The sequence below is a fragment of the Patagioenas fasciata genome, chromosome 3 (assembly GCF_037038585.1).
Source record: "Patagioenas fasciata isolate bPatFas1 chromosome 3, bPatFas1.hap1, whole genome shotgun sequence".
Taxonomy (NCBI): Eukaryota; Metazoa; Chordata; class Aves; order Columbiformes; family Columbidae; genus Patagioenas; species Patagioenas fasciata.
This window is the reverse complement of record NC_092522.1, coordinates 40660995-40678460: the sequence shown is the minus strand read 5'-3', so window position 1 is coordinate 40678460 and position 17466 is coordinate 40660995. Positions and strand designations below refer to the sequence as shown.

Genomic DNA, 17466 nt, shown 5'->3' with positions numbered 1-17466 from the left:
TTGCAAAGAGAAGTTTTTAAAGGAAATTGCATTGCAGAAAAAGCAGTCCCTGTTCCATCAACCATCTCCCCTTCCATTCCAAACTACCCAGAGCACCTCACTAGGTGGTAAGTACTCAACCTGTTTGTTTGGAAAACAAGCGCCTTGCTCTTTGACCTTTCATCTTGTGATCCTCCTAGATGGCCTGGAAATTTGGAGGCAATTTCTTCCCCTCCCTTCCTAGCTGAGGCAGCCCAGCATGCTACGGGATTAAATGTAGCCATCTTTCATCTCACAAACTCCTCTGAATATCCAGAGATGCTGTGCAATGCCACCATGTCATGTCTCTCTTCAGTGCATATAATTCACGTCTCGCTGTGTCTATATGCAGCACCCTTACTCAGGCATAGCTACTGCTTGTGCCTGTAGAGAGGGCTACAGGTCAACTCCTCTCCCTCGCCTGGTAGTTACTGTTGTACCCTGGCATCAGCTGTAGGGAGCAAAACCACCAGCTGCTGGGTTCCCAAACCTGTCCTAGGCTGCAGGCACTCAAAAGAGGTGGTGTTTTGTTCCACATTACCAAGGTGAAGTGGGGCTGTTAGCAATCAGGACACATAACCACGGGCGTAGTTATATGCGGTGCTTTATTTCAGCACTGGGAAACCAGGGGTTCGCACCCAAAGCTGGCTTCAGCGGTCAGTTTAAGTTGCACAATATTTATACAGTCCATTCACATACATACTCGTATATTCATTTAGGATCATTAGAATATGTAATAGTTACTCAACATCTATTGCAACATCGATTGCAACACCTTGGAATTACTTTGATCATGTGCAGTGTCTCCTGGTGGTCTTTCAGGGGGTCTTCAGGATGAAGTAAGTAGTCTTCATCGCTTCTGTCCTTTTCACCTTTGGGTACTGCACATGCGCACTACTCTATAATTGCATAACTGCTGACTAGCTTAATTTCCAGAGATACTGTGTATATTTCTTCTCATTCTAGGCGTATTTGGGCTAAGATAAATGCTAGGTTGATAAGATAAGAATATACTCAAATCCCTTATTAGGTAAAACACAATATGCAAAGGATAAATCAGTTTTGCATTGCATAGATCAGTTTTGCATTGCATAGATCAGTTTTGCACCTGTTCCAGAAGGGAACATTTTGTAAAATTGATTCTGTTACTAACAGGGCCACCCGTGTTGGCAGTGGCAGAGCAGGTGTTGGAGGTGGAAATGGCAGCCAACAGGATACAGCCTGGCCTGCTGCTCAGCCCCACTCCAGCAGCCACCCTGGAGCCATCCCCTTCACTGGCTAAGCCTCATTTTCAACACTGAGCCTGACACTTATGAGAAAACATTTTGTTAAAAGCCATTTGTTTCTATGTGTCTACGCCATTCCAAAAAGTGGGATGCAAACTACGAAGGTCTTAGACTGATGGGTGGAGTAATAGCCATGCGCATTTGGAAACTCTAGGTCTCTCTGACTGCATAACTGGCTGGCTCCCACCAGATTTACAGTCATCTCACTTGTGTTTTCCTCATGTAAATAGAGATGTAAAAGTCAGGCACCTCTGTTCCTGAAGAGAAGACACAACTTTCTATAAAAATAAATTTTAAAATACTTTAAATCTTCTGAAAGGTCTGTTCTACATGCTCTCTTCATATAAATTATCAGGTGTATTGCTGAAAAACATTCCCATCTGGGACAAGCTTTGCTGCAAAGAGATCCTAGACAGTTCTAAGCAAAGAAACTTAATCCTATGTCCCTTCCAATCCCAAACATACTGTGATACTGTGAGCTGCAGTTCTTGGGAGAAGACTGATAAAGCAGCTCTCTGCCTACATGCATGAACTTTCAATACCCGTTATTATATACAATGCACCTAAACAGCTGCAATTTCTGGTAAATTGTTTGTGGTCTCTGCTCCACCCTACCAGTTTTTCCTTCTTCCTTTTTTCCCCAGGTGTTACATTTCATGAGTTTCATCTGTCCACTTAGGAAAAAAAAAAACTTCTCTACGCCCTTAAATGTCAGATCTTTGATAGATGCAGTAGCAGCTCTTTGTGCTTGTTCTGCTTTATTGCTGGAGTCATTCACTTGTTCCTGCTTCTGTAATGTACCCAGCAACTTAAAGAAGGCTTTGTGCATAGGTTTTGCAGTGGATAATCTGGTTTAATTTGCTTATAATGGGACAAAAGGGTCATTTTAAAGGAGACGTCACACATTTACACACTGAACTGCTGCTTTCTTTACTTGCTTTTTGATTTAATGGATTTTTTTTTTTCCAGGTTGGCTGTCCTGGTTTGGAAACAGCATTGTGATTTTTGTCCTGTATAAACAAAGACATCTTCTGCAGCCCACTGACTACCTCACATTTAACTTGGCAGTATCAGATGCCAGTATCTCTGTGTTCGGTTATTCACGGGGGATCATTGAAATCTTCAATGTCTTCAGAGATGATGGATTCATTATCACATCGATATGGACTTGCCAGGTAAGACTGGATTACACTTAATTAGACAAAATAGATACAGCTATTTCTGTGCATATGCTGAATATAAATAACCAGACAGGCCGAGAAGAGTGAAAAGAAATACTGACTGACCTTCTGAAAGGACAGTGTCCTCTTTTGTTACAGACACAAATCTAAGCATTTGATCAGAGTTTGACCAATTTTCAGTGATTTCTTTTCTTCTATCTATCCATGATATTTCCTACTTGTTTGGGTTTATTTTAGCATACAACTACTTGTACTGGATTAGTTGTAACTCCTCAATCCTTCTCCTAAATTCTTGGTTGGTTCATTACCTGCGGTAAGATGAGTGACTTAACTCTAAGGCACAGTCATCCCTGAACTTGGATACAGTTTTTTGTTGGAGAACTCAGAAAATGTTATTATTGTTAATTCTGAAGCACACCTGTGAAAACAGAATATAAATACATCCCAAGCATAGATAGGCACCAGCCTGGCTCCCTGGTGCTTTTAGGAACATCTGTGAGAAAGATTATACTTACTGTGTCTATTTCATGAGGGAATAAAAAAAATCTGAAAATGACATGATGGCCTACGGCAAAGTGTAAGAAAGATCATGATTAATGAAAAGGGAGAGAGAAATAATCCTCTTTTCCTGTTTTTTTGTTTTTGTTTTTTGTTGTTGTTGTTTGTTTGTTTGTTTTCTGGTTGTTGAACTTTTTATTTTATGTATTTATTTATTTTTTTTTTAAGAGAAAGTTGGTCTGTTGTGCAACATAGATGAAAGAACTACAGCTCATATCCCCTCACTTCCAGTACAAAGGTTCTGTTAATCCAGAGAAGAAGACTTCCTATAGAAGACACTTATTAACCTAGGAACTGTACTTTGATCTAAAACTATAATTATTTTCTTCTTGAAAAAGTATGTCTATAGCCATTTGGCAGAAAAGGGATTTATCAAAATGAAGCTAATTCTTTCCTCAGAAAAATCCCACTGTTTATCTAATGAGAACACCTACAATTGCAGTCTGAAGTCTGTTAGGGAGAACCTTCAAGGACACCTCTTTAATTTTTTTATTAATGAAAACCTTTGAAGTCATCAAATAAACAAAGACATACCTGTAAACTGTAAAATTCACACCCACACTCAGAATGAAATAGATCCCCATTTTTTCTGTTTCAAGGCAGTTTGGCGCTATGGTTAAGAAAGGAAATATGAAATCTGGATCTCTGGGCTCAGTTACAGTTTTGCTACAGAGTTCCTATGGAAGACAGGGTAAGGCATTGTGTGAAATCCCGAACCAAGATCTGTTGCATAACCTAACGTTCACAACCAAATGGTTTGAAAGAGGTAATGTTAAATGACCCTTCTGCCTCCCCAGTCCAACCTTTTCCAGAGCCCCGTCTATGCTGTGCCTCCTTGTTTGAGCTGTAAAAAAACAGCACACACAGGGATTGACACAGTGCAGCACACTGTGTCCATCCCCTTGTTTGCATGCAGTCTCCTGTCAGTAGCCTTGCAGCTTTCTTCAACAGAGCCTCTGCCTGGGAGTCCTTTATTGTCTGACTTTGAGCTATTTAGAATCTCATTACGATGATCTGGCAATTTTTTTTTTATTTTTTTTTTTCCTAAGATGTAAAAATCCTGGGATGGAGGTGTATTTGAACTTAATGTGGTGGAGATGTGCTTAATCTTGCTGCATTTGAACCTCCTTTACAAGGATAGAAGCGGTCTGTAACGTTTTTGGGCTACTCAGATAGTTTGCCCATCAGGGTTTGTTAAGTAATGTTATATTTTGTTCAGGATATTAAAAATGCATCGGCTTTTCTAAACACTCTGATTTACAAAATATTAAAATTTCTGCTTTGGTAATCCTCTGTAGTCTCTAAAAGTAACGTTTATAATTTCAAATAGAAACTGGTACTGTATTAATGCTAACTAAAAGTGCATGGTAACCCGGAAAAGTCAATCTGTACTCTGAATGAATAGTTCGAATTGGTTGTGACTTGTTGAGTGATTAAGCTGGTTGTGGCTTGTTGAGAGAAAGTCATGTAGGACTCCTGTTTCCATCAAGATTTTGTTCTTTGTTGGAGTCTCACAAACATGTTTAAACCTAGATATCCAACTTATTGATTATTAAGCTTGACAAAACAGATGCCAGTGACAAATAAAGTAATTTATAGAAGTGGAGTGGCTGTTTTTAGGAAGAATATTGTGTACAAATAGCAGGAAGCTTCTGTGCATAAAAAAAATATGTGAACAATTTCGCGTGTGAGCGTGGACAGCCAACAAAAAGGTCATCCTAAAAATATTCAACGTTGACCAGCACCTAGGGTTTTGATTGCTTGTTTTTTGGTATTTAGAAAACATGATACATTCGTAGTCCAACCAGAATGGGCCTCACATCTAGAACACAAGGAGGAGCTTGGTGCCAGGAAGGTAAAGCCCATCCCTTCTGTCACGGCTCTTCAAAGTTGTCTCTTGTTCCCCTCACTGCACTCAAGCTTCTCTGTAAGTAGCAGGGATGACAATTCAGGCTGTTACATACAGGAACATTGCTCTTTCCTTAGCATGGCCTATGTGTTTTCCCTGACTTTGTTCATCTTGCTGAGTCCAGAGGATGGCCTTACTTGGCTTGCTGTTGCTGGCTATTTCACTACACATTTGCTCCTATTTGATCAGTCAGCTTCTGCTGTCAGGTATGTTTAAGGAAGCTTTATTTTCCCAAGCCAGCCTGTCATTTCTGTTTATGAAGAAATTTCATGAGCTCACCTCACTTAATCCACCTAACTATTTTCCCTTTCTCTGACTCTGGCCTCCTTCTGTGCCCTGAGGTAATATTCTTCAAAATTAAGGTTCAATGTTCTTGGCTGCCCCAGTTAGAGGGAGTGGGGAGAAGTCAGACAGATGCTACTACTTTTCTTCCAAAACAGCCTTCTCTGTGAAAACTCTCTCTAACGAAAGATGTATCTCCAGCTAAAAAGGACTATTTGGCAGCATACCTGCTGAATGGGGCAGATATGTGTGGTCCTGTTCTCCTCTGTATGGAAGAAACACCACTATTCTTCCCCATGGCAAACATTATTTTTCTTTTTGGAGGTCTGAGCGAGCTCTCCTCTCAGGAATGAGGTTCCATGGTAGGTCTGTATCCAATGCTGCCCATGCTGAATGCTGTGTACAGAAGTGGTTTTCCAAGGGTGGCTTTTAGACTCTGCTTTCACGTCTTTTTTATCCTTTCCCTGCTCTACCACCGTGTCTCAGTCCTGCTGGACAGAAGCAGGACAGCCAGTTCCTAGCACATTCATTTTTTAGCCTTTGGTAATACTATCAGTAAGTAAACTAGTTCATATAGTAAAGTTTAGGTTAAGGAATGTAAGCCAGCTCCCCCACTGACCATCTTTTCTGCGAAAACCTACCTCAGGATATGCTTTTGTCCTTCCCAAGTGCTTTTTATTTGCACGTTCTGCTGAATCAGAAGTTGCACTGAAACCTATAAATAACATTGTGCACAAATGTTCTTACATGTACGAAGGAAATATAAATTCTTTGCAGGTAAACAATACAGTTTCTTCTAAACCTTATTAATCAACCAACAGAAAGCTTTTCTTGTATCTGCTAGTGGTGAATACAAAAGATGTAGGCTTCAAGAAGTCTTTAAATATAGGGGAAGGACTATAACTTATCTGATCCGTGTAGGTTCATTGTAGCCATGTAAGGAACCAAGGATGGGCTGTGGGGTGCCTTGGAATTTGAAATCCTTCATCATACTCATACTTCAGTTTAAACTTATTTTCACTAGTTAACTCTTCTAAACTATTTTGTTTGGTTGGTTTGTTTGTTTTTTGTTTCTTGGGGAGGATTGTGTGTTTTTTGTTGTTGTTGGAATTTTTTGTTTGGTTGTTTTTTTGAGAGTACAGTTTGGTTGTTTTGACATTATAAATACATAATAATTTTGCTACAAGTGTAAAAAAAAATTGACTGCTCTTATAATATGCTCACTCTGTTGGTATAGGCTTCTTTTAAAAAAGTTACTTATTTCTGACTGTTAGTGTGTCAGCTGTGCACAACAGAGCACAAGGTAGTTATCTCCAGGTCATTGTACTGTCACAAATATACCCACTACCACTGACATGCTGACTGCCACTATTAGCACAGATGCACTTATCTCACTATCAGTCTAGGTAGATTTGGTCCATCTGGCCAGCCAGATGGTGCCAAAGCATCCCCAGCAGATCTGGCTCTGCACAGAAGGAGCCTTCAGGAGGAACCAAAAAAAATATGTTCAGCTTTGAGGTATCAGCGAGCAGGACAGTAGCCTCTCTGACAGGATTCAGCCCACATTGCCTCTGTCCCTGCACCCTGCCCTCACCATCCCAACAAGGCCCAGCCTGGAAAGGCCTGCCCTTACCCTCTTTTGCTGAAGCTGCTTTGTGTTGTGTAGAGTAATAAAGCTATGGAGGGGAATTGGAGAGGAGAGTTGACTGTCTCGCCCTGTGGCTGGGTTTGCTACAGAGCAGTAAGCAAACCTGGAACCCTGCACTGCTTAATGTTTTATAGGGTATTTTTGCCTGGTATACCCTGGACAGAAGCAACTGGTGATGCAGTGAGCAGCAGTGAGCCCAGCTTGCATGCATGTATTGTTTTACTGAGTTATCCCTAATTCATTTGTGCAGAGCTTGCCTAATGGCACCAGACCTGTGGCATATGTGCACTCTGAAAGGTCATGGCGTGGCTGGGAAGTCCAAAATGTTCCACAAGTGACAGAATAAGTGTGTGTGCATTGGGAATGATGTAAACCATGGAAATATCTGAGGTTTCTTACACTTTAATGGACTTTTCCAAATTGTGGTGATGTAGCTGATCAAGTTGCCAGCTGAAATCCCAGAAAAACAGGGATCTCTAAGAAGGTCTGAATGTGCAATAGCTCTGCTTCAACAGTGCTGTTGGACAACGAGGGTTCCTCTCCTTCCAGTGAGAGCCTGACCACTCACGCAGGGAATTTGTCTTTATCTCCGGCCCTGGTATTTATTTGCTCTAAGGACAGTGGAGTGTCACAGTATGATGAATAGTCTTCAGGCTTATGTTCCTAGGCAGGGAATGTGGATCTGAGAACCTTTGGATGGAGAAAAGTGAATCCAGCTCTCCCACACCGTCCATGGGGGAAAAGAGAGAAATGGATCAGCAATCCTTCTGCTTTTCACAGTGACGCTGTTTGATTTTTGAAAGGTCTTACACAGTTAAGGGAAGGATATGGCTGTGAATACCAAGCCATTCTAATATTTTGCAGCCTACAGTAAGGCATTAAAAATCAAAAGGGAGGTCAGATAAGCCCCTCGCCTTGTTCTCTTGGCTGCTCATTTGTCCACTAGCTTTTGCCATGTCCAGTCTAGGAGAAGCACTCAGAGGCACGACTGCCCTTGCACCAGGCAAGCAACCAGAGCTGCAGCCCTGCAAAGCTGAGCACAGTGGCCCTTACTCCCTCTTGTAGATTCAGCTTTCAATCACTGCTTCTTGCTGACACTTAAAAAAATCCAGCATTTTCGGTGTTATTAAATGTTAGAGGTCTAGTATGATGTTTCTGAGAAGTAATAATGTCCATCTTTTGTAAAAATTAGAGGTGGGATCTGAAACAACAAAAGGAAAATTGCAATAGTAGGAAATTCTGAGATCAATAAAGCTGAAAACACATGGGGTCTCTTCAGAAGTTTTGAGCGGAGGACTTGTAATCTTGATTAAATTATTTTATATATTATTTATGGCTTTTGCTTCCTCAGAACACACATTTATCTCTTTTCCTATACACAGATTGGAAAACATTGCTAAATCTTTTCTGAGGAGGAAACAGAAGACTAATACCTTCTTTTTTTAACAGAATGTTCAGGAGAATGTCTGATATATCAAAGACCATAAAGACATGTATGTTTTCTTATAGAGTAGTTTTGAAGGACATTGATTTCTATCCATTTAATATAACTGATAGAACCAACAAATTGTGGACTTAGCTAGACTGTTGACTCTGTTGACTCAGTTTGGGATTTTATGTAGTTGTAAATGCCAAGATAGTGTTTACATATTACTGTGTGTGGTATGGTGTTCCCTCATGTTCTGGGTGAGACGACTGAGCAGTGGTGGCTCAGCAGTTAGCATGACCAAGTAATAAAAGCAATGGCAGATGGAAAGGACCAAAATGAAAGTTCTCAGGCTTCCTTTCTCCTTCCTTCCCAATACCTGCAAAATTACTGAAGTATCTGTATGCATTCTTCATTGAACTTCTTCCAGCACAACCACCCATTCGCACTGCTCCATCATCCATTCATTTTTTCCTTCACAAAATCATCTGACTTTCAACTCACCCCATATGTAACAAGCACCCCTTGCATACATGTCTCACCCCCACCTCTGCCTCTCATTCTCCCCAGCAGCTGTCCATGTGAGCAGCCTACTCACCACAGAGCTCTCATTCATAAGCCCCAGACAAATCCACAAGCTGGTCATCTTTACCCCTCGCAACATCCATCAAGGAGGATAAAGATTTGCTCCTGCCCACCCTCCCTCCTAGCTGGCTGTGGGGAAATCTAGTGATGGTTGCTGTTATTGCTCTTGCCCACATGTGAGAGCACGTGAATGTTCTTCCATGTTTTTCCTCCACTGTCTCCCTGTTGGGAACCATATGTACGGATGCACCTCGAGTTCACTAATGCTTGTGCACAGGGGAACCTTCATCCTCAGCACAGGTTTCTGCAGTGTCTAACTTTGGCAGAGGTTTCCCATCCAAAGACTGAGCTAGCCAACCTTGCTTGGTGTAAAAAATCTTGCAATGTCACTGTATATCCCAGTGTCCAAGCATGTATCTCTAAGAGTGAGGCTGGGACAGAAGAAAACAGGTTTGGTTTTGGTTTTTGTTTCCTTAAATCATAATAGCACAGGAATGTGGTCTAATGTCTGCTTAGCTGAAAAATGTTCAGCTGTCTACCTATAAGATGTTAAAATAAATTGAACCAAACACAGAAAAGGAGTGAAAAATAGTTATCAACTACCTTAACACAGTACTGTGGTGTGATATTGCTGGGATTTTACTTATATATACTTTATCATTTCTGACATTTCAGTAGGATGAAAATAATCCAAAGTCAAATCATGGAACTGGCACTAAGAGCATTAACAGATAGAACAGGTGTTAAAGGTGCTGAGGAAAATCTCTGTAACATTAGCCTTGTATTCACCTCACCCTAACATGCTGATTCACTGTGAAAGGTAGAATGTGGAGACCAATCTATAAAGCAAATTTAAAAAAAAAAAAAGAGTGCCCTTTACTTTACATGCTGTGCTACACAAATTTTCCTCTCCCAGATGCGTTTCTGAGCAAATTTGATGTCTCGAATATTATAAACACTGGAATATATCCTTGTCCTTTTTTTACTTGAATAAATGAGACTTGGATACTGAAAAAATATTAAGTTGTGGAGATATTAGTCTTCCCCATTTCTTTATTTCTGGTCCTCCTTGATATTATCTGAAGAGTGTGCACATTGCAGTCAAAGAGGTAAAAGCAACTCATGTAGACATCTGTGAGCTAATTTTTAATGAGAAAAATACTTCATCTGGAGAGAAGGGAAGAAAAATGGTGCTTTTGCACAAACAAAATCATTAGCAACATAGAAGATCATTTCAGTGTAACTAATGAACTAATGGGACTTCAGGGAAGCTACAGCCATTTTCATTAGCCATGAATTTTTCCTCATTTTCCTGTAAATGAGAATTTTTGTAGCCAATTGCAACAAATTAAGGAAGTTTTATTTTGGGTACTTGAAAAATTGTGAATGCTCAAACTATCTATTTTCCTGTTTAACAAGTCTGATGTCGCCCAGCCCATGCCACCCAAGCACTGCAAACCACACACTGCTGCCCAAAAAGGGCATTCATTGTCTGATAGTGCTCCTACAGAGACAGGATTTTCCAAAGCCTAAATTTTAACTCCTGCACTAGGTTTCTCTCAGAGGGCCTTGAAACATCCTTTTCTTGTTTGCTTATGTGGAAAATAGCAGCCTCCCTCTTTATTCTGTGCTAATGTGTGTTTCTAAGAGATTAAATGTCTTCACTCAAAAAATGCTGTTCATGACTTACCTTCATTATTCATGATCTTCTCACCATGGGGCTGAACAATTTGTATTCTTCTGTCTCCTCCCTATGTGCCACATCTTCTCACTGACTTTTAAGCAAAATTTCATACGAAATTTAAAATTCTTTCTGGTAATATCTGCAAGTATCTTAAATAGTCCTACCTCATATTTAGCTATCTTCTATTCTATAAATATGTATTCCATTAAGTTGATACACCACTAGTGTGTAGGAAGCAGTTTGTACTCAGGTCCTGACCCTGATCCTCATCCTGTCCTGATTGAATCAATGAGAAGATGACCTTTGCTTGCAATGGCTGTATATGACATGTGACATACATATGACATGACACATGACATCCAGTTTTTCCACACCACTGTCCCTAACAAAGGGATGACATTGCAATTGGTGGCTTTCCAGATTTCTTGGCTTTTTAAGGCCAGGAATGGCCCATATCTTTTACACTTTCAGGCTTTCTATGGGCTCCTGTTAGGAGGTGTTAGGTCCAGCTTATCACACGCAATTGTGATGTGAAGACCCTTACAGTCCATATCCATTTTAGACCTATAAGCATTTTCTTGGGATAAATCAGTCATTTTATGTTTCTTTCGTTATTTTGGGACATGATCCAGAGGAACTAAGAGTATCAACTAGGAGTAGATCCCCTAGTAGCCATGAATCTTTTTCAGGCTTTCAGGGACGTAGCATATTCTCGTCTTGGCCACTTTAGGAGTGGCTGAACTAGTACTATTAACTAGCATTATTAACCTGCCCTGCCTTGTGCCCAGGAGCTGAGATGACCTTGTATTAACCTAACGGTGTGTACAGAAGCAGATTCCTTTTTGCTGGGAAACAGCACAGACAGTTCTATTTTGGAGAATGTGGAGGGTCACTTGTAATCTCTGTGCTGTCCTGGCAGAGCCTGTGAACAGTCTGTGGGACCTCTGCTTCCCTTGAGACATGTGTAGGACTACAAAAACATTTACCATAATATTCTGAAAGACAAAGATTGTATTTTTTTGCTTTGAAAATAAAAGCGTGACTTTAGTCTGATGTTAATGAATCTCAGTAACTAGGGTTGGATCACCACTGTCCCCCCAGCCAAGTCTTGCTTTCTGTGGAAATGTAAAGATGAGATGGGTGACTCATGAGGCCATTTTCCTCTTTTATCTGTCTGTGTGTTTGTTTCTTTATATTAATCACGTTGCTAGCAATGAACAAGCAAGTTCTGAATTAACATCACCGAAGTGGAGAGGAGTTTTGGCTCAGGCCCACTGAAAAGAGTTTTACACAGCATAGCACAGAAGTTCCCAGAAGGCAATGCTATCTAGTGCTTCTTAATTTTCCTGTACAGTAATTCACAGAAAGACAATGGTAATACAGTGTTTAACCTGAAGATGGGAATCTTTTCACTGTATCTGGATTATCAAATGTTATGAGCTACGTGCTTGGTAGCTTCATGGATGAACAGGAGAGACACGAAACCTGCCATGGTCCCATGGCATCAACCCAGAGCTAGGAAGCAGATGTTTCCAAGCATGCGGAGATGGGGTACTCGAAGTAAGGTTATATTCCGATGAGGCCAGATAAGGATCTCTGAAAGAAACTTCTGTCTCTTTGTTAAATGATGTGCACTTAGTGAGGTTGTTACGTTCATAATTGTGCTTATCAGTAGGGACATGTACTAGTATGAGTATAAATTGTGACCTGAGAGGGTTACAACTATAATAGCTGAAAGTCAGCCCAAAGTAAGTATATGTTGAATCTCACTTGAGTGAGTATATAAGCCTAAAACAACTACAAAGCAAACAAGTAGATTTATTCTGGATTCCATAACATTATGAAAGCCAAAACCTGACCTGCGTATATAAATAGCTGGCACTAAGTATACATTTAACTATATAGCATAGTTAGTATAATTACATATCTGTACACAGAATTGTATAGCCTAAATATTGCATTCATATATTTTTCCTATGTTTAAAATATATAACACCAACAGACAGATTTAATCACTTGGTGAATGAAAAGTACTGAGTGTCTGATGCTCTCACTTACTGGCTTAAACTATCTAGTCCTGTAGTATATCAGTTTTCCTTGTTTTTTAGTAAATGAAGTGTTATGTCAGAGACCTATAATGGCTCAGGTTAATGCAATCACTATAAGAACAGTTACCCTTTCAAGCCTGCTGAGACATTTTAAAAGGCAGAATGCAACCATAGCTGAGCAATGTCATATGAGCAAAAGATGTTGTGTAAACTGTGGTAAGTCTCCTTCCTATATTGTAGTAAATGTTAAACAATTTGAGTGCTTTACAAACACTATGAATTGGGAGTTTTAAGAAGTCTCCTGTGAAGACTGATTTTGATTATGTACCTTGGTTCTTCCTTTTGACAGAAGAGTTACTATAGTCTGGTTGACACATTATTGATATATTGGAGAGATGGGAGAATATGTTGTCGTCAGACATGAGTGGAATATTTTCTCACTTACTGCAAACTCTTTGAAAATTTTAAATTAAGGACTGATTTAGGTGCTTTTTTGTCTAAGGATGAAGAAAGTTTGTTGCTTTTATCAATCCCTGTTTAAAGTTTATATTTTTCTTTGCATATTCACTATTTCATATTTAATAGACGATAAAAGCAGGACAATGTGATTCTGAAAGAAAACAAATTGGCTTCAGGAAATTGCAACAGATTCACCAGTTTGCCAGAGGAGGGAGCGATACAGCCTTTCTGGCTGGTGAGATCAGTGTTTCAGCCTAAATTGAAATGAAATAGCTATTTTGGCAGTCTGGTTTCAAACCATTAAACATTGAATAATCCAATAATAAGAACAATAGGTTATATTTCACTCTTTCTACTTTAAATGAAGACAACTCTTATGAATTCAGTAGGGATGCATAAGTAGTAAAAGGGGGGGATACCCAAGCTCATAGCTGCACATTTCATAGTGCACCGGGGATTTCTGACTCTCCCTGCGTTGAAGCAAAGTTTAAGAAATGGATTTGCATGCAGTAGGAGGTTTATGTATTGTGGGTTGTAAATAGTACACCGAGAACATTAGTGAGATTTACCATCAAGCATAAGTACAACGCAGAAAAATCACAGCCATTTTTTCAGTTCTGTCTTAGCTTCCAGGCAACATAAAGATAATGAGTGAGTTCTGTGAATATTTATATAGCCAAGGGAGTAATATCAGTATAGCACTGAGAGAAAAGCTTTTAAAACTGCTAATCTACTTCTGTTTCTTAATGAATAAAAAGGAAAGCTGGTGGATCAAAATTACCACACAATCAACTTTGTGTTTATGTCAGAATTCACTATTGCTTATTAATGCTGCTGTTATTTGATTGTAATTAATAGTATGAAGGACAAAAATTGCATTACACAAAAAGGGAAGAAATATTATGACTGTGGAAAGAGGGACCTGGCTGAGGGGGTAGGATAAAAGAAAAGGAAAAACAGAACCAAGGAAGACAAAGAACATCGATCTTTCAAAGTAATTAAATATTATCTACTATTCTAGTATTTCCTTGGTTGTCATTCCATATATCTTTAAATATGCAGAAAACTGAAAATATCATGTATTTTTGTTACTCGCTTATATTAATATTTCTGCCTATAGGAATCAGTACTGTGCCAAAGCAGTTTTTCTGCTGCTAACTACTTTGGGTTCCAAGCAGTCACTTTGGTTGCTGCCTACAGCCAGTGTTGTCTGTTCAGGAGCAGAAGTAGTAGCAGATATCTTTCTTCCATATCTGGCAAGTGTATGTTTGAAGTACGTTGGCTGCAGCTAGAGTAAGATCATTCGTTCTCTTCTGAAGACATATGTCTAGGTGACACCAATATAAATGTATTGCAGAATTGATAGACTTGCTGGGAAATGATGTATGCATAGCTCAAGAGCTAACTCGCTGATAGAAGTTTGGCAGGGACAATACTGCATTGAGAACTGTATTCCCAAAGCAGCCCTAAACCTGTCGGATGCTCTGCCATGTCTTAATATTCCAGATACCATGGCCTCTGTACAGGCTGTTCTGCAGCTTGAGAACCATCTCATTTACCCCCTTTATTCATTTCATCCCAGCACTTCTTGTCACTCCCGTAGCTCCCTCCCCTCCTTGGCATTTCACCCTGTCACTTGTTCCTGAACCGCTGTGCCTGTGGCTGGCACAGGGCAGTGAGCACACCCTCCTCTGGGAGACTGCTGCCACTTCAGCCACTTACTAACCGTACGGCCCTGGTTAAATCTCTGATGGTAGCCTCCACACTAGCAGAATCAACAGTATTTTGATCTGCTGAAATGCTGTTACAAAATAGTATGAAAATGAGACATGGCACAGACAATGGCATGGTCCTATGAATGATGTTGATATAGGTAAACCTTTTTTTTTTTTTTTTTTTTCTTTTGCAAGGTATCACTCCAAAGAAAATATTTTGGCTTGTTTTTTCGTATGGTGACAGAGTTCCATCTTCAATGGTAAAGGACAGGAGTGTATTTTTAGATCCACTTCCCCCCCGGTTAGTGTGTTCAAAGGCTGTTTCAACTGATCACTTCATACAATTGTCTCTCTTTTTTCTGGCAAGAGGGAAGGGAGATGGGAGAATAAAGGTGACATCTGCAAGTGATAAAACGTACATCAATGTATTTCAGAAAAACTCAGCTGGTTTCAGCATAGGAGGGCTAACTGTGATGCAAACTAACAAGTTTGTCTTACTACTTCAGTATTCAGTTGCACAGCTCTTTAGACTTAATTTCAAAGTGTCTATTTGCATCATTGCTGAAATACTTCTTCTTTTCTAATCTAATAACTAATTAAATTGCTTAAGCTTATGCAGCATCATTTCTCAGTAGCCCTTGGCCACACTGTTTTCTGCATTTATGAAGCACTGTTAGAGCAAATGGAGAAGTGGCAGCTGTTTGCACCAATAAGGGACTGATGAAATGCATAGCACATTTGCATACCCAGGTATTTCACTAATTTCCACAGTGCACAGTGGGCCAAATTCAACCAGCTGCAGCTTCTAGGAAGTGGCAGAGACATCCAAGGAAGTCTGTTTTCTGGTGTAGAAATGGTTGCGTTTCTTCACCAAGCATGAGCTGATTGTAAGTCGAGCATACGTGGATGTAGATTGCTGTAGTATCAAGTCTCATGTGTTTAAAATGTGTTGAGTCTGTCAAAGTTGGCATTAAGAAGAATATAGTGTGTAATACATAGGGGTATTGGTGTCAAGGAGAAACACCAGTAAAAGAAATTATGAAGCTGCCCTTTCCTAACCCTTCACCCAATTTAATTTATACAATCTGCCATGGTCTCAGCTTTAAGCCTGGATTAAAGCCCCACATTCAGTGCTGGGATAAACTGAATTCCAAGGGAGTCATGCCCATTCACACAAAGACATTTTGTTCTGGTAGAATAATGACGTGCCTCTCCACTGATAATTTTACCACTTGAATGCCAAGTGACAGTCCAGAGACACTTGTTTAATATTCCTGCTTCACTTGGTGTAAAACTGGCACCTCCAAGAGCTCCTCTGCTCTGGCCAGTTTGGTGTATCTTCGCAAGCTTTCAAAAAAAGGACTGCCTTCAGCTTTTTGCCTGGATCATTTCCCAGCCATACAGTGCTCCCTAGCAGATGGCTACAACCATCTCCACAACAGTCAGCAGCAACTTCCTTCCCATACCCACAAGTGAAACTTGCAGAATTTTAACCATCCTGTGCATATTTTGCTGAAACGCTGATGTCAGTGGGAGCCTACACAGCTGTACGTCTCTGCCGGCGTCACTCGGAGGTGGTGAGGATCCAGGCTTAATAAATAGCACGCAATCAGCAGCACCAGCGTTGAGACACAATCTACTTGAATGATTTAGCTGTGGATTATTTACTTTTTTTAAAAAGCTTTTCTCAGTCAGCCAAGCCCATCACCTCCCATGGTCTTCCCTCTTTGATCTGAAATTCATGGGTTCAGTTTGCACATTTGCTCTGTCTAAGAAGGGCAGCTGCATTCAGTGCATTTTTGCCTGTTCAGGGCTTTTTGTCTTTTCAGTTTAACATTTTTCTCCTTCATTTGGCAAGTCATTTCAGGAAAGCATAGATGTACAGCCGTGCTTCCTTATTTATTTTATGTACATGACAGAGCACTTATATAATTTTGAACATTACTTGCTCACTGATCCTATAGAAGATAACTGCACCTGACATTTTATATTTCCCTGCTAGTTCGGTTTCTGGAAAAACTTTCAAGAACACTAACATGAAAATGACAGGAGTAATCCTCATGGTTCTTTTCCTCTTCAGCTCACTACAGTAAGAGAACATGCTGCACTGCTTTGTTTTTCAGGTCGATGGCTTCCTGACACTTCTCTTTGGCCTGGCTAGCATTAATACCCTCACGGTAATCAGTGTGACTCGCTACATCAAAGGCTGCCATCCTGAGAGAGGTAAGGAATAAAGGCAGGTCCAGTTCTGCCTTCACTGAACCTGGTGCAGATCTGTCACAGGCTATATCAAATATAGGTTAGATGCATTGAAAACCAGAACGTGACACAGTCATTCATATTACAAACATGTTTGCAGAGAATCCTTCAGGGTTAATGCCAATAAAAGCCAAATCATTACTAGTACACTTTGGTCACCATGGATTAAATTCACCCTTGCACCAAAGATACAACAGATCCTGCTGACCCATTGTATTCCTCAAAATGCAAATTAAATTACTCCGAAGTGATGCATGCATTGTTGTCTGGATCTCAATGAAAGAAATTAATTTCATCTTCTGTGAGATGATGTTTGTTTGGGAAGTTTCCAGTCATTGATAAGATCCTTGGTTCAAAAGGCTGCGCAGCAGGCATCAGGCTTTAGATGGCACTGGGAACATTCAGTCT

The 17466-nt window shown here is 40.1% G+C and overlaps 1 protein-coding gene and 1 long non-coding RNA gene across 3 annotated transcripts in view; one reads left to right on the top strand and one right to left on the bottom strand.

The window, feature by feature from the left end:
• The window catches only part of LOC139827554 (uncharacterized), a 125450-nt gene that overhangs the window by 35256 nt on the left and 72728 nt on the right, over positions 1-17466 (bottom strand). The gene's annotated exons all lie outside the window — the stretch shown is intronic.
• The window catches only part of LOC136100669 (visual pigment-like receptor peropsin), a 31159-nt gene that overhangs the window by 6577 nt on the left and 7116 nt on the right, over positions 1-17466 (top strand). The window contains exons 2-3 of the mRNA XM_065836013.2: positions 2274-2479; positions 16923-17022. Coding sequence (XP_065692085.1) covers positions 2274-2479; positions 16923-17022 — 306 coding nt within the window. The remainder of the gene's footprint in view (positions 1-2273; positions 2480-16922; positions 17023-17466) is intronic.